At 37.1% G+C, this 24,692-nt stretch overlaps 1 protein-coding gene and 1 long non-coding RNA gene across 3 annotated transcripts; both read left to right on the top strand.

The window, feature by feature from the left end:
- The first annotated feature begins 2,991 nt into the window (after window positions 1-2,991).
- LOC139886419 (uncharacterized) lies at window positions 2,992-5,370 on the top strand. Of its 2 annotated transcripts, none has more exons than XR_011772435.1 (5): window positions 2,992-3,301; window positions 3,939-4,064; window positions 4,222-4,290; window positions 4,661-4,853; window positions 4,966-5,370. It is a non-coding gene; the product is annotated as an uncharacterized lncRNA (long non-coding RNA). The 2 variants fall into 2 exon arrangements; XR_011772434.1 differs by having other exon boundaries at window positions 3,864-4,064.
- Window positions 5,371-12,769: 7,399 nt separating this feature from the next.
- Window positions 12,770-19,455, top strand: LOC139858274 (disease resistance protein RPV1-like). Its single transcript, XM_071847165.1, has 2 exons — window positions 12,770-13,239; window positions 19,020-19,455. The coding sequence occupies exons 1-2, from the start codon at window positions 12,770-12,772 to the stop codon at window positions 19,453-19,455; spliced, it is 906 nt and encodes a 301-aa protein (XP_071703266.1).
- The last annotated feature ends 5,237 nt before the right edge of the window (window positions 19,456-24,692 follow it).

Below are 24,692 nucleotides of genomic sequence, written 5' to 3'. Positions count from 1 at the left end.
CTTCGATTTTTCATAGTTTGTTCAACTTATTTCTTATATATAACTCCAAATATCAAATATGTTGTGTTTGCAAAACTCTTCAAAGAGAATTGTCTTTGATTGTTGGATATCATTTAGATATAAATAGGAAGAAGTGTTATTGCCCGCAATCATTCCCAATATGGAATGATGTTGCATTATGCAAAAATATGTTAATCTTTTCTCTGAAAAAATGTTTTTCATGTTAGAATAATTTTCTTTTTGTTATAGGACATTTTTTTCTAAATTTTCTTGTTAGAATAAATTATTGGACATTTCTAAATGACGATATAGGGCTGTTTTAACACGCAAAAAATATTTGTACGTTTGTTTCAATAAGCGCTACTAAAATTCAATAGTAATAGTAACCGCTACGTATAACACATAAATGCCCATATCAATAATGGGTGTCATTAAAATACTAAGTAGCGTTTTATTTTCAAAATTTAATCTTTTAATGTTTTATTGAGTTTATTAATTTCATAAACTCGATCTAATAGTAGTATTGTTTGGGTGACAAAATTTTAGAGTTTATAAGAAAAATATAACTTGAAAAAACACAATCTAGTTGAACTAGCTTATTTGTAGCTTAAAAATAAGCCATTAATTTATGAAATAAGAAATTAAAGCATTATTCTTAATATAATTATTTAACATATCTCCTATCATCATTTTTATTTAAAACTATAAGCTTTAGGTATAGCTACATTGTAAAACACTTGTAACAATAATAAATTGTTGGTCCATTGGATGGTCGGTGCAAGGCCAAAAATTGGAACACATTGATTCCTCTCGTTCACGTCCTTCGCTTCAGGGCATGTCCCTCGGTGTGGTTAGTACTCCATACTGTCGGGCAACGAAGCATACACTTGTTCACTAATTATGAGGGCGACTTTTTCGCTCAATGAAAAAAAAGCTCTATACGAATCGAAAGAATCACTATTGGGGTTGGTATTAACAAAAATTATCGTGATTGAAATACCATCGATTTTTAATTGTTATTAGAGCTTCTAATTATAGTTTCACAAACAATATATTATAAAAAAGTAATAAGCTCCACATTTTTTCTTATACTATGTTGTTTTTGTCAAGTATTGATTTGGGAATGGGGAGGGAGGGAGTATACTTCCGCCAAACACACAACATAGACCGAGTATTGATTTTGTTAGACCACTCTTAACCATGACGGTCCGTCATAGGATCACTGACCGCCACATCAGCACTTACTTACCATCACTAACCAACCACTAAACTGCTAACATCCATGACGTACCCATCACTTGGTCCCACCTCTATTTTTTATATTAAACTTATATATTATTAACTTATATATAACATTTAAAATTCTAAAAATTAAAATTTTATTAATAAAAAAATATTACAAATTCCTAAAAATAAAAAAAACATTACAAATTCCTAAAAATAAAAATAAAACCATTAAAAATTCCTAAAAAAAAGAAATTACAAACAATAAACACTAATTTTGATTCGGAAACTTGCTCGAATACTTCTTCGTTATGTCACTCCTAGCTCGCATCAACAAGTCGTATTGGTCGGGTGAAATGTCGGAAGACACCGGTTGCGCTAGAAGCTTCAAACTTTCCAACATCACATGAGTGTCGACTTGCTCCTCCAACTTTCTCGTCCGTTGCTTCCTCCTTGATCGCCCTCATGGTTTCACATGTAGCATATGCAGTTTCATAAACCACGGCTCTAGCATCCTCCGAAGAACAACGAGATGCCGCATCCGACGAACAAGAACTCTTTTGACTCTTTGCACGACCCGGTGGACGGCGGATTGGTGGACCTCGAAATAAATTCTCCAAATTGATTGTCGGGCTATTAGTCGAAGTCGGCGTCTGATCGGCATCTCCTAAATTGACAGGGTCAGGCTCGGTTGCACGACGTTTGGTGGTACCCACAGTTTCATACACTTGAAATTGGGGGCAATCTCTAACAACCCTCCACACTTCTTCGTACACGAAGGCTTTCTTTTGTTGCTCACAAAACGCCTTCTTAACTGACACCATAATATCGTTGTCGTTGGCTCCACTAGGCCAATTCTTAACAAGTTTTTCATAAAGTGCGACAAATAGCTTGATATCTTTGGCCATCTTGGTCCACTTGCCTGATATTTGATTCATAAGCCTTTGTTCCCTTACTTTAGAGTTGTAATCTTGTCGGACGGTCCCCCAAAATGAACTATGTGTTTGGGAGTTTCCAATATTGGGATTTAGAGTAGCGCGCATCCAACACTCCGCCAAAATTCTACTTTCCTCGTCCGACCACATAACCTTTGCCCTTTTCCCTTTTTTGGAGGGGGGCAGTTTCTTTTGTTTCTTCAACATCCTCAATATCGGGTTGTGTTTCTTGCACTTCCTCGGGTTCGTCTTCTTCGAGTGATGTGTCAAACGTAGGTATGTAAGGGCTTTGAGGTTGGTTGTTTTGAGGTGTTTGTGGTTGGTTATGTTGACTTATTTGTGGTTGGTTATAATGAGATGTTTGATAGTGGGGATTAGTGAGGTAATAATGTATGGAATATGGATTCACGGTCCAATTATTTAGTTGATGATATTGAGGATATTGCATATTCATGTGAGATTGATAGGGATTTTGATGAGTTTGATGAAGCGTGTTTTGAAGGACCGACTGCCACATTTCTTCATCAACGACATGAAGTTGTTGTTGTTGTTGTTGTTGTTGTTTTTATTTTTGTTTTTGATTTTTTTTTTGTTGGAAGACATGTTGATGAGGTTGTTGGAGATTAAAGTGAAGATGAAGGTGATAGAAGTAGATGAAAATGAAAGTTGAATGTTGGTGAGAGTGAGATAGATGTAGATGTTTATAAATGAGAGTGTAGTTGTGAAAAAAAAAAAAAAACAAACAAAAAAAAAAAGTCAGTAGGCGTTGAAAAAAAAAATAGCCATTAAATTTGGATTTAGTCCGTGATCCTAAATGTCAAACGGTAGCAAAAACAAGGGCGGTGGTTGGAGGGCGGCCAACGGCGCCGCTGCTAGTATCGGCGCCCTCCAACGGCGGGGTCAACGGCGGCTGGAAGGACGGACAGATATTAGTGGTCTTATACAGCCTTTGTTTGACTCTGAATGGTAGCGTTTGACCAACGCTGGATGCATACGTATAAATACCCTCCGAAGATGGATTGACACAGCTATCATTCAAGACTACAAAATAAATTCCGGTACCTATAAATTCGTCCTTTCAATCCAATTGCTGTAAGTATACCCAATTCAACGATGGTATTCCAAACCATAATCAATCACCGGTAAGATCACTAAGTCATGTTTCCCTTTCTATTCCTTGTTGATTTAGGTTTATTTTGTTTTCTATAAACAAAATAATACTGCGAGTCAGGGATAAATAAACTATTTATGTAAGTAATTAGGTTTAAATCTGTACTTATTATTTTGTCTGATCGAAGTTAGGGTTTTTCTTATAATTTTGTTAAATTATCATTTGAAATTGGGTTTTTTTCTTCTGAATATGTTTAATGTCTTAACAATTGGAGCTTTTCTTTTGAAATTTGTGGAGTTCTTCTAAATTAGGTTTTGCGTCAGATTTTGTTTATTTCTTAAATATTAGGGCTTTTTTTACTTAGATTTATTCTTTTATATTAGGGTTCAAGAAACTGTATACGTGTTCATTCAAGTAATTAGGTTTATAATTGTACTTCATTCAAGAAACTGTATTCGATTTAACTAGTTTATGTTTTGGCTTCTTTGGTTTGGTTGATCTTTCAAATTATAAAGAATGTTTATGTGATACTTAAAGAAAACTGTTATGTCCTTGAGAGCTTTAAATGATGCACTTGCAGTTTACATTAACAGAGTTTTCATTGATATATGTCAAGAGTTTAAAGTTGAGCATCTAGTTATAACCTAGTCTTGGATGTATGCACCCAGAGCTATAAACAGGGGGTGCGGTGATGTTTTTTTATATCTCTTAGTTAATGTAGAGAAATAGACTGCAAGTTTGTACTCTGATTGGGATCTTCTCCCTGCAAAGCAGACTAAGGACCCTGGGAGAAGGTAAATTATGTAGTTACTTTTATCTTTGCTTTGTTAAAATGAATTTGAAATTGAAAAGAAAACTGAACTCATTTAAGACATTAGGAGTTAGTTCGATTACAAGTCTTAAAAATTTTGATATATACTCATTGGTTAGCTTATGTCTTTATGATTGTAGATTACCCCTTTTGCATCCATAAGTATACAGGCAATGTAATGAGTGACGCTGGAACAGACTTTCTCTCAGGTACTGGTTTATGAATGTTGTGATAATTCTGGTTAAAGAGGGTGTCAAGAATCTAGATTAATTTACCGCTACTAGTCACGTGAGTGGTATCAAGCAATACATCCCTGATCTCTAATTAAGCTAGGTACACCAATACTGTTTATAGCAAAATGATTTATTCCAGACCCTCTTGGAATAATTAGTGTAGCTATTCTATTTATTACTTAAATTCAAATGATTTTTGAAGTTTTTTTGTTCTTTAAAAAATTGAACTCGTTTGGGAAAGTAGGGAGTTTTTATATATATTCGTCGGATAGCTACTGTGTTTGTCTACTTATGTCATTCTTTTTGGAAAAGTTTAAACTCGATGAAGTTATATGTGCAAATTCAGAAACACGTTCAGCATGGATATGTGCAATGTGGTTGAGTGAGTTAAACTATCGATTGGTGGAAATAAAACCTGGAATGAGGCATCTTGATTACCAAATCCAGGCAGTCTATTATACATAGCAAATTGATGGGCTTAGGTACATTTTGAAGCCGAGGCTCATGTACACTCAAATGTAGAGATAGTTTCCAAAGCAGTAAGTCGTTTCTGTCTATTAGTGTGATTGACCGTTTTCAAGTCAAATTGATGGAATACTTTATTAGTTCAATCTAAACTTGATGTAATATTGTGTTGAAACATACTTGCAGAGCATTTTAGAGATCAACGTAAGGGAAACCGTGTAAAGGTTGAACTTCTCCCTGTTGGCTCCATTATTGCCGTAAAAAGTTTTGGGGATACGTAACTTATATTAGTTTAACTGCATATTGTGCGGTGCAAGACTTATTTATGATGAAGAAGATAGAAAACAAGAAACAATATGAAAGTACTCTACTTGACTTTCCAACTCCACAACAAGATGGTGCACATCTTCAAGTGAAGAAAATCTATTTTATATACTCAAGTTATTATTGTTAAGCAATATACAAAAATTATTTAATGCCTCCATCAATTGGTCCCGAGGCTTGTATGCTACCCGGTATACCCTGGGTCCCTGACAAAGGTGTGCAGGTATACTTGGCAATTGAGACCCATACCATCAAATTTGGGTCAATTGGGTCTTGAGAAGAATTAGGCCTAGCAATGTAAATCAAAACTTAAAAATGTTGGACCAATCTTGACATAAAGTAATAGTTAGAGGTTTATTTTGTGAAATTATATCTCAAATGGATTTGAGGAGGTGGAACATGTGAACGGATAACAAGTGGGCTAGCCGTCATTGTTTTCAATTTTGCTTCTTCCTTGACTTTTCTACTTTATTCTAGACTTGACTATCCTAGATGATTCTAGACTTGGTTATCCTAGATTATTCTAGACTAGACTTGATTAACTTAATGGATAAGGTTAATCAACTATAAATAGGGATGTAATAAGGAGATTGTAATAAGAGTTTTTCTATAATTGGAGAAGGATTTCCAATAAGCTCTTGTTCTTAAATTTTACTATTCTGTCTTCATAATCTGGTACCAAATTTCTTCAAAAAAAAGATCCTAATGGGTTTCTCTTCAACCTATTGAGTCCTATACAAAAAATAAAGGAATAGGTCTAATGGGTATCAATACTCAAAGATCAATAAATAGAAATAGGTCTAATGGGTTTTGTGAATGTGTCATATGGGTCGAACATAAAAAGTTTCATCCGCCAAAAGTTTATGAAAGCATACATGATTATATCATTTATTATGTATATTAATATTTCTCATGTATATACAAGAAATAGTAATAACTAAAATAATGTAATAAATGTAAAAAACGAGGTAACCCATTTGACCCAGTTGACCCAATTGACCTGTGACCCGTTTTGACCCGTTACCCAAACCGACCCAACCTGACCCGTTTAGACCCGTTTAAAATTGGGTCCGTTTGACCTATGACCCACTTCAACCCAAAACCATTTTGACCCGTTACCCAAACGTACCCAACGTGCCCGTTTGCCAGGCATATGTGCAGGTAAGCATGCTCCAGTTCGTCTATGCTCAAGATTTCTCATTAATTTATGAAATTTTTGTCAATCTAATTTTGAAGGATTCATGGAATTGATTTTTCTATGGCTTCTAAGGTTTCAACTGATCTGGATCATTCATATACTTCTGATTGGGGCCTTGCTACTTCATTTTGGAATTAGAATACTAAATATTCTGATATTGATTCAGAAAATGAAGAGGTACATTTCTAATTTTGCTACTATTTTTTTTCTTCATATATACCTTAGTCGACTTCATGGAAATACAATGACCCGTTTACGTATATGTTAATGTAAGTTTCCTTTGTTCATATGTGATTGATTAGCTCATATATTTGAAAAATAAATATGAATCAACTTAGTCTATGTACAAGGGTCCTTGTTTCTATCTTCCAACTACATAACCTGCACATTAAAAACCGCACCCGCTTTCTATCAGAAAAAGGATAACTATCTTAATAACTTCTTTGAAGTTTCCAAAATACATCATTTTAAATAATATAGTAGCTGATAGGTATTGGATGAGTTGGTGAAAGCAAAATGGCATCTTTTTGGTAATAAAATAATCAATTTGCATAGTCAAATTGGGAGGCTGCACTCCATATCAACATCCAAATAATTGGATAAATACGATTTTATAAATGACTTGTGGGCAACCCAATATTATTATTTATTAACTCCTTAACTACAAGGGTGGTGGCTTAGTGGTAAGGACTTAGTCTCTATGGGTAAAATGCCTAGAGGTTCCAAGTTCGAATCCTAGGAGTAAAACATTCGTGGTCACGGAGGTTCATTCGTGATGATTCCAGGATAACCGTGAAGCTCGTGGTCGTCCAGATACTCAGGTTAATCTAAAAAAAAATAATAATAATAAAGAAAATAAAACTCTTGTATGTGTTTAGAAGTTTCCAGTTTAATTGCATACTTATCCTTGATATGTAATTTGCTTCCAGTCTTCAACTAAACACTTATGTCGGAGATTACACTGAATTTTCTGCAAGTCATATTACACTTTTTTTTGGCAAAATAATGAGAACATTATATAAAACGGAAAAAGTTTTCAAAAAGAAAACGAATTCAACAAGAGGTACAAAAGAGGATCCCGATGAGGCCGCGGCTACCAAACGAACTATCAATACTGAACCTCACTTAACCTAAATCGAAACAATAGCTAAAAACTAAAAGAAACCAAGTACACAGATTGCTAAAACAAAAAAATAAAAAAATTAAATTAAATAAACAAGACAAGAAATCGATAAACAAGGAGTCAAATATCCTTGATGAACACGCTGAACTTTGTCATTTCAGCGCTTTGAACTAGTTTTTGCTTACGTTTTTGCTGTTTCTTGTTCAAAACCGGCGCACGTGAGTTTGTACTAGAATTGATAAGATCATCCTTAGACCGGTTCGTTCTCGGCCTTACTCGTCATCATTATATCAAACGCCGCGAAAGCTTCCTTGGTCATTGATAGAGATGGCGTCACACACATGGGGGGCCTGACTCGGACTCACTGTAGAGATGGTGGCACACACATAGGGGCCTGACTCGATCTCTTTGTAAAACCGCTCACCTAAGCTCTGATATCATGATAGAATTGATAAATAGATAGCCTAACAATATGTGCTACAATATAAGTCAAGAGTCCATCCTTTTCTAAAACCAATTGGTGATAGAGGGACTTCCCCTTAGACTTATATGCATACATTTGTTTTTCTCCATGACCGATATGGAATAACTTCCCAACAGTCATCTTATTATTTGCCAACACCGAACTTCTCTTATCAACCTTACCCGACATAAACAAATTTTGAATAGAATCCCCATAGTCTAAATCTTCATCAAAATCAACGAGCTTCAAAGATCCCGTGGTAGAAGCAGTATTCCCTCTTGACCGCAAGTTCACACCTTCGAATTGGTCTCTAGGAACCTTTCTATTTGAAGCGTACCACGTCTTACAAATAACCTGTACATGAGGAATCCTCACAATCGCAATAAATCCTACACGATGCCCAATCAAAATTGTGAAGGTATATCATGCTGCGTAACATCCTCACGACTCACCTTCAAAGCTTCCTTCCTTATCTTCCTTTCCATCTTCAAATGAGAGACAACCTTTCTGCGAATGTGATATTGTCTTCATTAACATCCTCAAGGTCAATGAGATCGACCCTAGCAGAAACTGAGTCAGACCCAGGCCCACAAGAACTAACAGGCTATACCACTTTATCGGGAGCATAAGAGGGCGCAAAAGCACGCTTGTGCCTAATCGAATTTGACGCGATAATAAACCTATCAATCGACCCAAACTGAATATTCGGCCCATCTCCGTCCTTGTCCGACCCAGAAAAAAGACCCGGTCCATTAGCAGGTGCGGGACTAATATCAATAGGCCCATAAATAGGATCACGCGGCGAGTCAATAACAGAAGCATCAGGCATCGATGCATTCATCACGCCCTTAACCTTCAACGTAGTCTAGTCGATTTGGGAAGAGTAAAAAGGGTGTTTAACAGTATCCACGTCCGCAACTTGATCCACAACTTGATCCACGCTCAAACCAGTCGCTGCTCCACTAGAAACCACAAATCGATTTGTAGATTCTAGAAGCTTACAATCAAACGTATTAAAAAAAATTCGAGATAAGCTAGATGTATTACATCGGACATTTCCGACACCCAAACGTTGCACTTTGACCCGTTTTTATCCTTTATATCAGCGTCAACCGATCCATAAATATGTTTAGGGGATCCCGACTTGATGAAGGCGAATAGTGAACCCACATTACTTAACGACGAGGAAGATGAAGCAATGTGAATCACTTCACCAAATAGCTTGGCTATTTTTTGAACGTTCTCTTTGGATGCACAAGTAATCGGGATGCCCAAAACTTCGATCCACGCAAATCTACAATAAGAACCCGCGAACTCCGACAATGGACGAATCAATAAAAAATCCTTTGATTAAGAGGACACGGTATTATTGAAACTGACTTCATCTCCACACACCAAAACGCATCCAAAAGAGCCAAAGGTACAAATATTCGCAACTTGAGCATTACAAGAAATTAAAAAACTTGATACCTTCACATCCTCCAAAGGGATCGAATCAACAAGCAAAACCGCTGTGTAATTTCAGGGTTGGGCGTGATGTTGCATCTGAGAACATTAGATGGCTGTAACTTGGATCGATTATGAAAACCATAAGAACGTCTTTTTGGCACCCCAACAGAACACAATATGAAAACCATATTCTTCTTTTTCTATGGATATCACTTATTCTGAAGTCATTGGTAACTCAGTAGAACACACTATTCTTGCAAGAGAAGAATTCTTGAGATGAAGTGTTGTTCTTTCCAAAGAAAAGACCTTGAAAAGTGATTAGGCATGCCACCAACTTAATTTAAATTTACCTACTAACCTTGATTAATAAACTTGTTTCGCTAATCTTAACATGTAAAACAGAATTCATCATTAGTAATGGCTACTTCTTCCATCCACATCGATGGAAATATGATGTATTTTTAAGTTTTGGAGGTGGAGATAATTGTAAACAATTTATGGATCATTTTTTTTAAGAATTCAAGTAAAAGGGAATTCATTTTTTAGTAAGTTTTGGAGGTGATGTATTTCTAAGTTTTGGATGATGACGAATTCATCATTTAAATTCTTAATTATGTTTGTCCTATTTTTTCATTTTACCCACTTACCAGTTATAACTACAGCTGGTTTACCTAAACAACAGTTACAGCTAGCTTGCAGTATTAAAAGATGCAAGTTACGGCTAACAACTACAACTACAACTAGTAGTTACAGCTTACAAATAAGCTTGCTAAACATATGCATACCGACCCAAGAAATATTCACCTACAGATTATAGTGGTCTCAATTTTGATAAAAGGGCGTATTTGGCAGTAAAAAAACCATAAAAAATCCCAAAATAACTTTCACAAAATTGTATGGAGTTTCATGATTATTTATATTTTATATTTATATTTATAATTATATTTATATTTTATATTTTATATTATATATTATACATTCACGCGTTATGCGTCCCAATCACATGATGATAAAGAAGCAAAAAAGAGAAACAATTCAATAAAATTTATTGGTCAATTTAGTTATTCACTTCATTATGTAACTTTTGGGGTTTATTGGCACCATAGTCTCCGAGGATCACAATCTTAATACCTTCTTTGAAGTATTCAAAATTAAACTTAAATAATTTTAGTACTTGATAGGTATTGGTTAAGTAGGTGAAAGCATAATGGCATGTTTTTCATTAAGAAATAGTCAAATTGCATTGCTACAATTGGGAGGTCGCATTCCATGTCAACATCCAAATATTTGAATATTTTTGTAGCATTATTGTTTAACTCTTAAATATATGTGATTACAAGTTTATACTTTAGTTGCATACTTATCCCTGATTTGTAATTTGCTTCTAGTCTTCATCCAAACACCTCTGTTGGAGATTAAACCGAATTTTCTGTAAGTCATATTCTTCTTCTTATGATCATTGTTTCATTTATATAAATATTAAAGTATTCGTTAATCGGAAAATCTTATTTTTTTTTTAATAGTTGTTCATCATATAATCCTTTAATGGCTAATTCTTACATTTTTATTGATTGAAATATGATATGATGGAGCTTATTTTTTGTGTAACTTCTTAAATTAAATTGTATTATTGGTTGTTAAGTTGACTTTGTATGGCGTTAACAGCCGGCTTCCGTTTATAGTTGAATACGTATATTCTCTTTGTGTGTGTAATCTGGCTTAGCATACTTTGTCAATGTCGTTCGTTAGAAAAACGCTGTAAGTCTGATTGATTATGATTGTTATACAAGTATTTGTTATCTTATTACCTCTTCTTTATATGTTATCCGTTTTTTGTTTAGCTATTTATGTAAAAGTGTAAACATATACATACATATATTGGTACTATAACATCATGGATCATGCTAACATGTAGTAGCAGGTATGGATCATACTTATATAATTATTATATAAGTAAAATCTTGATCCACGTCTAATCTGCTTAATTAATGAGTCCTATTTGTTTGTATAAATGAATCATCAATTAGTTTAACTGATTACTTTTGATTCACAGCTTATAAATCCTAGTGTGTCTCTGGCGTGAGTTTAAGCACGTGGTTACTAAAAAAAATATGATCATTCACCTACTTCGGCAATCAACATATGTGATACCTACTTTTAGATCACTCGATATAATATTTATCTTAGTCGATGTCTTGAACTTCTTAATTAAGCAACTTCATTTCTAGACAGCGATTGAATGCTAATTTCGTTTCTTGTAAAAGAACGTATTAACGCATGTATTTAATGAAGCCCCGGGGTTTGTATATATAGAAAAACTCTTTTCGCGAAGATATTTATTGTATTTATTGTTACAACTTCTTCATTTCTAGAAAGCGATTGATGATTTCCGTCATTATTAATTATCTAAAATAAAGTTGCGTAAACTTGGGGGTGTAGAAGTGTAATATTGTAACTTTAAGCCGACTGGAGTCAACTAAGACCTTATTACGTAGTGTGTTAGCAACTATGTGAAGCAATAACACCTCGATCACGCCACTATCCTGGCGTGATGGACAAAAAAATGTTGGTGTGACGTATGCCATCACTGGAAGAAAATGGTAGCGTGAAGAGACATGGACCAATGGGGTTTAAGCTTAAATATAAGTGACCAATCAAATTCAAGCATTAATAAATAAACAGGGGATGTACCTACTCCCCATCACACTCCATCTCCACTAGTTTCTTCCGTAACAGTTGCCACATCACTACTATACTCCACAAAAACACCATCACACTTTTCACCATTAATAATGTTCTAAAGGCCATTTATAAAAGCACCCTTCTAATTGAGTTGCATACATACCCTTACTGCTTCATCTATATTCTATTGTGCTTGCTTATACATCTAATTAAGTACTTAGCTCAAAAAACTCCTCTGTATGTCATACACAGATCCTTCAATTCTTCCTCTTGATTAACGTTGTTATTTCAGTATATGTTGTTCAACTTATCCTTGTTTTATCATCTTTATTTATCCATTAACACCATTTATAAAGTTATATTATAAACATGCACTGATCTGCTTAATTAAACTCCTACTTGTTTTAATTGTTAATGCAAGAGTCATTGACTAGACTTTTAACTTCTTGAATAATCAAGTCACATTTGATAAGGTATTTTTGCTTGCTACTCATCACTTGTCCATCTATATAAATCAGCCGTTTTATATTTATCCAACCTAGTCGTAATCTTATATACTAAGATCTTTACATAGCAATGTTCAACTCAAAGTATTAAACTATTGTTGATGAAGTTAATCCAAGCTAGGGTTAAAATGTGATAGATGTACCCTCTGAGTACTTTTTGACAATATATCTTGAACTTTATAGTTGTAATCTATATATTTGTTTTCTCAAATCTTCACATGTAATTACAGGTTTCATTACTGGTAATGGCTTCCTCTTCTTCCTCCGCTCCCATTCGATGGAAGTACGATGTATTTGTAAGCTTTAGAGGTGAAGATATTCGTAAAAGTTTCATGGATCATCTTTTCAAAGATTTCCATCAAAAGGGAATTCGTGCTTTTAGAGATGATAACAATTTACCTAGAGGAGAAGAGATATCTCATCAACTGTACAAAGCAATAGAAGAATCAAGGATATTAATCGTAATCTTCTCTAAAGGTTATGCATCTTCTTCGTGGTGTTTGAGAGAACTTGTGAAAATACTAGAGTGTAAAAAATTGGAAAACCCCAAACACGAGGTTCGAATAATCTTCTATGATGTTAAGCCTGATGTGGTTAGAAAACAAAAGGGGAGCTACGCAAAAGCATTTGCTGAACATGAAGTCTTAAATGGCGCTGAGGTAGTTGAATGGAAGAAAGCTTTATCCGTGGCAGCCGACTTATCTGAATGGGATCTGTTAAAATACAATGCAAATTTAGAATAATATGGAATTAGTATATGTATATGGGTAAAATATCTAGATATTAATATGTATATGAAAAATATCTAGATATTAAAATGTAAAGAAAAATCTAGATATTTATGTGTGTAAGAAATATCTAGATATTTATATGTATAAAAATATCTAGATATTTATATATATCCATGGAAATATATAGTTTCTAGAAACTTCCATGGAGTAGTATAAATAAGGGTGAGGATTTCATTTGTAGAGTGTGAAGTAAGTTGTGAGAGTTGTGAGTAAGAGTGAAATAAGAAGTGAGTTGTGAAGAAGAGAAGAAGAGTGTGAGTTAGCGAAAGTAGAGAAGAGAAAGCTTGTAAGTAATATTGTAATTGTAATTTAATATAAGTGTTTTTGTTAAGTTTCCCGATCAAGCCTTAGTTTGTGTTTAAGTTCTTAGTGCACTTTTGTTGTTCTTATTATATGGTCGGCTTTGCCGCCTAAGTAATACATGGTCGGTTATACCGCCTAAAGATATATGGTCGACACTGTCGCCTAAGTACATTGTGCACTAAGGATTTATAAAATTAAAGGCTAAACAACGCCAAAGTGTTGGTGTAGTGAGTCTTGTATAGTCTAGATCCTCTATAGTGGGTGTGTTGGGCTCGTCGAAGTTTCCAACAATTGGTATCAGAGCCAGGTTGTTCGGGACCATTTCTAGTGGAGGAAATCGGTAAACGTTGGACGTTTACATCGGCTTGTTTTCACCAAGGTTCTAAGGAAGATTCTGTCGGAGCACAGTTAGGAACTGTGAAAGCTCATCGGTCAGGGACCAAGCTTATTGGACGTTGGACGTCATGATGGCAGATCTTGCAAGTACGAGCAGTGGAATCAAGAGTCTCAATAACCACAACTATGGTTATTGGCGGACTTGCATAGAATCCTACCTACAAGGACAGGATTTATGGGAAATAGTTGCTGGCAGTGACACAACGCCTCCACCGAAAGAAAATGCTGAAGCCTTGAGAAAATGGAACATCAAGGCCGGGAAGGCTTTATTTATATTGAAGACTACAATCGAGGAGGATCTATTGGAGCACATCCGTGACGAGAAAACACCAAAGGCAGCTTGGGAAACTTTTGAAAAATTATTTTCAAAGAAGAATGAAGCACGCCTCCAGCTCTTGGAAAATGAGCTCGCGGGTATCTCACAAGGAAGTCTGTCTATTTCTCAGTATTTCACCAAGGTGAAATCAATTTGCCGTGAGATATCTCAACTTGCTCCTGAAGAGAAAGTGAGTGATGCAAGGATGAAGAGAATTATCATCCATGGCTTAAGGTCCGAGTATAATGGATTTATAGCCGCTGTGAGAGGATGGCCTACTCAACCATCATTATTAGAGCTGGAGAATTTGTTGGCTAATCAAGAGGTATTAGCCAAGCAGATGAATGAAGTAACCATAAAAGACGGAGAAGATGCACTCTTCACCAATAAAAAGAAAGCAACATCTCGAAGACAAGAGGCGATGAAAGAAAGTAAGACATATGGGTGGAAGGGTCACCCAAAATCAAAAGGCAACGCTTCAGGGGGAGCTCAACAAGGAAGAAGAGATCATCGCCAACAATACGGGGAAAATGATAAGAGAAAGAATGGTGAATGCTTCAATTGTGGCAAGAAGGGTCATTTTGCTCGAGAATGTAGATTCCCCAGAAGGCGAACTTTCGAAGGAAATGTGGCCGCCGCAAGAGATGAGAAGAAAGAGGTCACATTCGAAGCAACCATTAATGAGGAAACATGGGATGCAGAAGCAGGACTCTCCGTTGAAGCTGACATGGATGATCAAGCTCTTGCAGCAACCTTAAAGTCAAAAATAAACTACAAAGATGATTGGAACATTGATTCTGGGTGCTCAAATCATATGACCAATGATGAGACGAAGCTGCAAGAAATGGAGGATTACAAAGGAAAGAGAGTCGTGTTGACAGCCGACAATTCAAGGTTGTCTATTTCTCACATTGGAAAGACAATAATTCCAAATGAAGGCGACTCTCATAAGCTCCAACTCGAGAAGGTGTATCTTGTCCCTGGCCTAAAGAAGAATTTACTGTCAGTACCACAATTGACAGCAGAAGGGAACTATGTGCTCTTTGAACTAGAAGATGTGTTCGTATTCAAGAGAGTGAAGGTGGTTGGCAATCCAATTATGCAAGGAAGAAGAATAGAGTCGGTCTATGTACTATCTGCTGAAACAGCATATGTGGATAAGACTCGAAAGAATGAGACGGCTGATCTTTGGCATGAACGTCTTGGACATGTGGGCTACAACAAGTTAAAGGAGATGATGGTGAAACACATAGTAAATGGACTTCCTCAAATTGATATCCGAACAGATACAATATGTGCTGGATGTCAATTTGGAAAAGCTCACCAATTGCCATTCAAGGAGTCACAACATCAGTCCAAGACACCACTAGAGCTCATACACTCAGACGTCTTTGGCCCAGTGAAACAAACATCACTTGGAGGAATGAAGTATATGGTGACATTCATTGATGACTTCTCAAGGTATGTGTGGGTTTACTTCATGAAGGAAAAGTCGGAGACTTTTCAGAAGTTTAAAGAGTTCAAGAACAAGGTAGAAAGTGAGCTCAATACTAAGATTCGATGCTTACGCACAGATAATGGAGGAGAATATTTATCAACCGAGTTCAATATCTATCTTAAGAAGCACAAGATCAGAAGGCAATTAACTTGCCCTAATACTCCACAACAGAATGGAGTGGCAGAACGTACGAATCGTCATCTTGCTGAAACCTGTCGAAGTATGCTTCATGGTAAGAATGTACCAGGAAAATTTTGGGCCGAATGTATGAGGACGGCTTCATACGTGATTAACAGACTCCCACAAACAAAGTTGGGATATATTTCACCATATGAAAGATTATGGAAGATCAAGCCAACCGTCAACCATCTCAAGGTTTTTGGATGTGTATGCTACGTCTTCGTACCAGATCATCTACGAAGCAAATTTGATAAGAAGGCAATTCGGTGCATTTTTGTCGGTTATGATGAATCAAGAAAAGGATGGAGATGTTGTGATCCAAATACTGGGAAGTGTCATACTTCAAGAAATGTGGTATTTGATGAAGCTTCTTCATGGTGGTCACCTCAAAAGATAGAGCTTCCAGAATCTCATGGATTAGAAGAAGTTCCAGAAGAGAAAGAAGAACATAAAGAGCACATATCGGATCCAATTAAAGAAGGAGATGGATCATACTCTAAGGAAACGAGTCCATGGAAAACTAGGGTACATCAATCTACATTCGAAGAGGTTCGTCCAAGCCAAATGGATGCCGAGGAGCATGTGCAAGAATTACGGAGATCAACAAGGTCGAGGCAACCTAATCCGAGGTATGCCAATGCTGCTCATGTGGATGAATCAATACCTATTGAGCCTTCCACTTATGAAGAAGCAGAACAAAGTCAAGAATGGCAGAAAGCGATGGAAGAAGAAATTAATGCACTAAAAGAAAACCAGACATGGAGTTTAGTTCCAAAGCCAAAAGATGTAAAACCAATATCTTGTAAATGGGTTTACAAGGTGAAGACTCGATCAGATGGCTCCATTGAAAGGTATAAAGCTCGACTTGTTGCTAGAGGTTTTTCTCAACAATATGGGCTGGATTATGAAGAAACGTTTAGTCCAGTGGCGAAGATAACAACAATTCGAGCTCTACTAGCTTTAGCTGCTAGCAAATCTTGGAAGTTATGGCAGATGGATGTCAAGAACGCTTTCTTACATGGAGAACTTGACAAAGACATTTATATGGAGCAACCAAGAGGCTTTGAGAACAAGATCCATCCTGAGCATGTCTGCAAATTAAAGAAAGCACTATACGGCTTGAAGCAGGCTCCAAGAGCTTGGTACGGGAAGATTGGCGAGTTCTTAGTACAAAGTGGTTTCACAGTTGCTCCTTCAGATTCTAGTTTATTTGTGAAACAAGATCAAGGAAAACTAGCCATAGTGCTAGTATATGTGGATGACTTAATCATCACGGGAGATCACTATGAGGAGATCCAAAGAACAAGGGAGAATCTGTCTATCAGATTTCATATGAAGGAGCTTGGAGAACTCAAACATTTTCTTGGACTCGAAATAGAGCAGAAAAGAGAAGGATTATTTCTGGGACAACAGAAATATGCGCGAGATCTTTTACAAAGTACGGAATGCTTAATTGCAAACCTATCTCAACTCCGATGGATCCGAATACAAAACTACGGGCAGATGAAGGAAAATGTCTTCAAGATGTTACCATGTATCGAAAGATGGTCGGAAGTCTTATTTATCTCACAATAATCCTGCCAGATATATCTTATGCAGTTGGAGTGGTTAGTCGATACATGAGCAATCCGAAGAAGCCTCACCTTGATGTTGTACGATGCATCTTAAGGTATGTTAAAGGCACTATTAACTTTGGTATTTTATACAAGAAAACAAAAGAATGTCACGTGACTGGATATTGTGACGCGGATTACGCTGGAGACTATGATACACGACGGTCAACAACTGGATACATGTTTAGTCTTGGATCAGGAGTAATATCATGGTGCAGCAAGAGACAACCAACAGTATCCTTGTCAAGCACTGAAGCAGAATATCGATCAGCAGCATCAGCAACACAAGAAATTATGTGGTTGAAGCAACTAATGGAAGATCTTCATCAATCAACAGATTATCAAGTAAAGCTTTTCTGCGATAACCTATCAGCTATTCGTCTAGCAGAAAATCCAGTCTTTCATGCGAGAACAAAACATATAGAAGTGCACTATCACTATGTTCGCGAGAAGGTCCTTGAAGGAGAGATCAAGATGATGCCAACAAAGACAGATGAACAGGTTGCAGATATATTCACCAAGAGCCTAAGTAAACCGAAGTTTACAAAATTCAGAGAAGCGCTTGGAATGGTCTGCAAGACATCGTTGGAAGAAAATTTGCATTGAGGGGGAATGTTAAAATACAATGCAAATTTAGAATAATATGGAATTAGTATATGTATATGGGTAAAATATAATATGTATATGAAAAATATCTAGATATTAAAATGTAAAGAAAAATCTAGATATTTATGTGTGTAAGAAATATCTAGATATTTATATGTATAAAAATATCTAGATATTTATATATATCCATGGAAATATATAGTTTCTAGAAACTTCCATAGAGTAGTATAAATAAGGGTGAGGATTTCATTTGTAGAGTGTGAAGTAAGTTGTGAGAGTTGTGAGTAAGAGTGAAATAAGAAGTGAGTTGTGAAGAAGAGAAGAAGAGTGTGAGTTAGCGAAAGTAGAGAAGAGAAAGCTTGTAAGTAATATTGTAATTGTAATTTAATATAAGTGTTTTTGTTAAGTTTCCCGATCAAGCCTTAGTTTGTGTTTAAGTTCTTAGTGCACTTTTGTTGTTCTTATTATATGGTCGGCTTTGCCGCCTAAGTAATACATGGTCGGTTATACCGCCTAAAGATATATGGTCGACACTGTCGCCTAAGTACATTGTGCACTAAGGATTTATAAAATTAAAGGCTAAACAACGCCAAAGTGTTGGTGTAGTGAGTCTTGTATAGTCTAGATCCTCTATAGTGGGTGTGTTGGGCTCGTCGAAGCTTCCAACAGGATCTCCAGGACTTGACCAATGGGTAACTTAATTTGTTTGTTATCCCCTTTCATTCAAACCTTTTAACGTTGGTATTTCTTCTCAAAATCTAGGTTTTGTTGTGATTCTTTCTTATTCAACAGGTATGAGTCGAAGTTTATTGACAGTATCACCAAGGAAATCCTCAGAATTACTCGCCATTCTCCATTGCCTGTTAATGAGAACCTTGTAGGTGTGGATGTGCGTGTAAATAATATGAAGTTGTTGCAGTTTGTTGGGTCTAGTGAAGTTCACATGGTTGGAATATGTGGTGTTAGTGGAGTAGGTAAAACGACCCTTGCCAAAGCTATATACAACTTAATGTATATTCATTTTGAGGGCAGTTGTTTTTGTGAAGACATACATCGAGTCTCAGAACGTCAAGGCCTAACTCACTTTCAGAAGCAGCTTATTACAGACGTCACAAAAACAAAACGTGTAGAAATCTCAAGTGTTAGTCAAGGGATTGCAACAATTGAGAGGATGATGTTATCTAAGTCTATCCTGCTTGTCCTGGATGATGTGGATCTTCGGGTGTAGCGACCCCGACAAATCGTCAAATGACGGCGTCATCTACGTATGGTCCCGTTACATGGTCGTAAGTCTTTATAACAAAGTTTGACCGAAAAGTATGTCGCATTCATTTCATAAATAAGGGTGTTTCAAAGTTTACAAAAGTAGTTTCCATAACAAGTACATAACAATGTTTAAAGTTTGTATGAAACACGTGCGACACAATTAAAAGTAGTCAAAAAGACGCTCCACGTATGCAAGTATACTCGACATCCAATGCAAGTATCAAAAAGTATGAGCGGAAGCATATATCACCTAAGTTCAAGGACCTGAGAAAAACATAGAGAATCTGTCAACGAAAACGTTGGTGAAATCATAGGTTTAAATAAGTAAGTGAGTAAAAGTAAGTTGAACCACAAGATTTGCAACAACGATAAAGTCATAGTACATTCTAAAAGTTAATATTCACGAGCACTCAATTATCAAAGCTTAACATTCCGTCCGTTGAACCCCGTAATAATAGTGTTAGAACATACACTGTTTCCCGAAAATATATTTCACCCGTAGACGGTAGCGAACCGTCCGAAGTGAGGGTTTGTCAAACCCATATGGCCATATAACATAAGTTCTTGCTTACACCATCTGATGTAACTAATGATAATCGAATTGAGGATTTGTGTTCAAACTCGTATGTAGAATGTTTGTTTTCCCTGTACTTGTGTTCACGTAGTTTAAAAGAACGTTTATGTTTTCTCATCCCAAAAGTAAGTTCAAAAAGAGTAAAAGTGGGACTATGATCTCACCTTGTATGCACGAACCAAAAAGTACTTCGACAAGTAACGTGTGCAAAGAACAATGCTAGTCTTGACCTAAACAAATAGGTTGTATCAATAACGATAGTCACGAAGGGTCAAAGATGTTCAATTAGTCCTATGGCTCGTTACGACTCGATTATATTAACATGTGAATCAACTAGTCAAGTTTCATGCAAGTTACAAGTAAATAATCATGTTAGAAAGGTTGCATAAGTATTTGGTTAAGTTTGACAAAAAGTCAAACTTGGTCGAATCAAAGTCAACGGAAAAGTCAACATGTTCGGGTCGGGTCTCGGACAAATTTTCTATGCTAGTTATTCATATATAAGCATGTTAAAACAAGTTGCAAGTGAATTGGAGGTCTAGAACATCCCAAACATTTTTCGTCAAATGACAACCCAAACAGCCAGTTTTAGTACAATGGGACGGCGTCCCAAATGGCTAGACGGCGTCCCAAAATGAAGGGTGGGACGACGTCCTGATATCCTAGACGGCGTCCAGGTTCAAAAGGTGGGACGGCGTCCCCAGTATCTGGACGGCGTCCTGATCGGTTTCCAGGCCCTGTTTGCTGTATTTCCTAAGTGCACGAACCAAAACACAAACCAACACATTTCATGACCCGCAAACAATCAAGATATGTATCTTATATCATCGGAAAGGTAATTTGACAAGGAACATAACTAAGCACTTTTCATTAATCAAAATTCCACTTACAACTACCAAAAACTGCCATCAATGTTCCTCATTCAATGCATACAAGTCATAAATGCCATTTAATGATTCGGTAACCAAATTACATGAACAATATGCCGTTTCGAAGGTAATTAAGCATACAACACAACCTAACACTTACAACTAACATTCCATGTCATTTAAATCATTAAAAGTCCATTTTAAGTTCATGAAACCTTAACCTAAATTCACCAAATTTCATAATCAAGTTTAGGAGGTTTCATTAATCAAACTATACATCATAATGAAGCTAGTAACACTAGAAACACAATTAAAACATGAACTCTTAGCATCAAACAACATATGAACACTCAAATTTCAAGATTAAGCATGTCATCTTTCAATATGAACTAGTTACATCAAAATATCAAAAACGAGCATACAAATCACATAAACAAACTAGACTCGAGCCATAGACACTAATTAACAACCTTATAACTTAAAAATCTCAAGAACACAAGAATTAGTGATTTTAGAAAGTTACCCAAAATTGATGAAATCGGTATGGAAACGAAGAGGAGATCACGAGGAGTTCAAATATGCAATTTGTTTTGATCGAATCCTTCTTGAACGAATTTGGATGATGATTGAAGGTTTGAGGGTTTTGAGAGAAAAGGTGAAGTAGTAAAATGAAAGAGATGAATGAATGGATGAGAATAAGGGTTGACTCTTTGACCTAGTCAAATGTTTCAACCTTTGGCAAGTTTGGTCCCCCAACTTTAAACCGGGTGCGGGAATTACCTAAACGAGATAATTCAACGCATATTAACGGGATGTGTTATAAACATATAACGGAACTTAAATAGTTAAACGGAAAAGTAAACGGAAAAAGGCGGGATGTTACATTACCTACACCTTAAAAGAAATTTCGTCCCGAAATTTAGGTAGGCGTAGTAGTCGTTATTTCTTCCTCGGAATCTGACGTTTCCGGGACCGGGAATAGATGAGGGTGTTTCTTTCGCATTTGATCTTCTCTTTCCCAAGTAAACTCGGGTCCCCTTTTGGCGTTCCAACGGACCTTAACAATCGGGATCCGGCTTTGTTTTAATTCCTTCTCGACGTAGTCCACAATTTCAACCGGTTCCTCCACAAAATGGAGTTTGTCATTAATAGTAAGTTCCTCGAGAGGGACGACGATATCGGGCTCGGCGAGACACTTCTTCAAGTTAGATACATGAAAAGTAGGATGGACGGAGCTTAGTTGAGGCGGAAGGTTTAAACGATAAGCAACAGTTCCAATACGCTCTAAGATTTCGAAAGGACCAACGTACCGCGGATTTAGTTTCCCACGTTTCCCAAAACGGATGACACCTTTCCAAGGTGCGACTTTTAACATGACGCGGTCACCGACTTGAAATTCGAGGTCCTTGCGTCTTTTGTCGGTATAGCATTTTTGACGACTCCGGGCCGTCCGAAGCCTATCTCGGATTTGAAGAATCTTTTCGGTTGTTTCGTGAATGAGTTCGGGCCCGGAAATTTGCACGTCACCCACTTCGGCCCAACAAAGAGGAGAGCGACATTTTCGACCATATAACGCTTCAAAAGGTGCGGCCTTAATACTCGCGTGATAACTATTATTGTAAGAGAATTCGGCGAGAGGTAAGTGATTGTCCCAAGCTTTTCCAAAATCAACAACGCAGGCTCGTAACATATCCTCTAAGGTTTGTATTGTACGTTCACTTTGCCCATCGGTTTGGGGATGATATGCGGTGCTCATGTCCAAACGCGTTCCCAACGCTTCTTGTAACGTACGCCAAAATCTAGAAACGAAACGGCCATCTCGGTCGAAGATAATCGATAACGGTACTCCGTGTCGGGCTACAATCTCTTTAATGTAAAGTCGTGCAAGTTTCTCCATTTTGTCGGTTTCTTTCATGGCGAGAAAGTGCGCGGATTTGGTGAGACGGTCAACAATGACCCAAATTGTATCATAACCGCCCGACGTTTTCGGTAGTTTGGTGATAAAATCCATCGTGATCCTTTCCCACTTCCATTGCGGGATCTCGGGTTGTTGAAGTAACCCGGACGGTCTTTGGTGTTCGGCTTTGACTTTAGCGCAAGTCAAACAATTGGCGACGTATCTAGCAACCTCCTTTTTGATGTTCGGCCACCAATATTGTTCTTTAAGGTCATGGTACATCTTATTGGCGCCGGGATGAATCGAGTATCGCGATTTGTGGGCTTCGTCTAGGATGAGGTTTCGTAGATCGCCATATCTAGGCACCCAAATTTTTCCGGCGTAATATCGAAGTCCGGTCTCCTTAACTTCGAATCGGGAGACGAGAATGTTTAAAAGTTCGCGTGCGATGTTGTTGTCCTTAAGAGCTTCATCTTGGGCTACCCGAATTTGGCTATTAAGGTTGGAGTGGATGGTGATATTCAAAGCTCGGACACGAAGAGGCACCGCTCTTTCCTTTCGACTTAAGGCATCAGCCACTACATTTGCCTTCCCGGGGTGGTAACGAAGCTCGCAATTATAATCGTTCAAGGTCTCAATCCACCTTCGTTGTCTCATGTTTAGTTGCTTTTGATCGAAGATATGTTGGAGACTTTTGTGATCGGTAAAGATAGTACTCTTGGTACCAAGAAGATGATGTCTCCATAGCTTAAGTGCAAAGATGACGGCACCGAGTTCAAGATCATGTGTCGTGTAGTTTCGTTCGTGAACCTTGAGTTGTCGAGAGGCATAAGCAATGACTTTCTTTCGTTGCATAAGTACACACCCATAACCGTTTTTCGAGGCATCACAATATACAACAAAATCATCATTGCCTTCGGGAAGTGACAAGATAGGAGCGGTGGTTAGTTTAGTTTTCAAGATTTGGAAAGCGGTTTCTTGTTCGGATGACCAAATGAACTTTCGGTCCTTGTGAGTTAACGCGGTTAAAGGGCGAGCGATTAAGGAAAAGTCCTTGATGAATTTACGATAGTATCCGGCGAGACCCAAGAATTGACGAATTTGAGTAGGAGTAGTAGGAGTCTCCCATTTACTAATGGCTTCGATTTTTGCGGGATCGACTTTAATGCCTTGATCACTTACAACATGACCAAGAAATTGAACTTCCTTTAACCAAAATTCACACTTGGAGAACTTGGCATATAGTTTCTCTTTTCTCAAGAGCTCGAGCATGAGTCGGAGATGTTCTTTGTGTTCCTCTTCGCTTTTAGAATAGACCAAAATATCGTCAATGAACACGATAACGAATTTGTCGAGGTAAGGTTTGCACGCGGTTCATGAGATCCATGAACACCGCCGGTGCGTTAGTGAGACCGAAAGGCATGACAAGGAATTCATAACTACCATAACGAGTCCGGAAAGCGGTTTTGGAGACATCTTCCCCCTTAACCCTTAGTTGATGATAACCCGAACGGAGATCGATTTTTGAATATACACGAGAACCTTGTAGTTGATCAAAGAGATCATCGATGCGAGGAAGGGGATATCGGTTCTTAACCGTCAATTTGTTTAGTTCACGATAATCAATGCACATTCGTAGGGATCCGTCTTTCTTCTTGACGAATAAAATCGGAGCGCCCCATGGTGAATGGCTAGGTTGAATGAAACCACGGTCAAGTAACTCTTGGATTTGACTTTGTAATTCTTGCAATTCGGATGGAGCGAGTCTATATGTTGCACGCGCTACGGGTGCGGCTCCTGGAATAAGATCGATTTGAAATTCAACCGGTCGATGAGGTGGAAGACCCGGTAATTCGTCG

This window comes from Rutidosis leptorrhynchoides, chromosome 1 (assembly GCF_046630445.1).
Source record: "Rutidosis leptorrhynchoides isolate AG116_Rl617_1_P2 chromosome 1, CSIRO_AGI_Rlap_v1, whole genome shotgun sequence".
NCBI classification, from domain to species: domain Eukaryota; kingdom Viridiplantae; phylum Streptophyta; class Magnoliopsida; order Asterales; family Asteraceae; genus Rutidosis; species Rutidosis leptorrhynchoides.
Note: the sequence above shows the minus strand (reverse complement) of the source record. Positions and strands in the feature narration are given on the sequence as shown.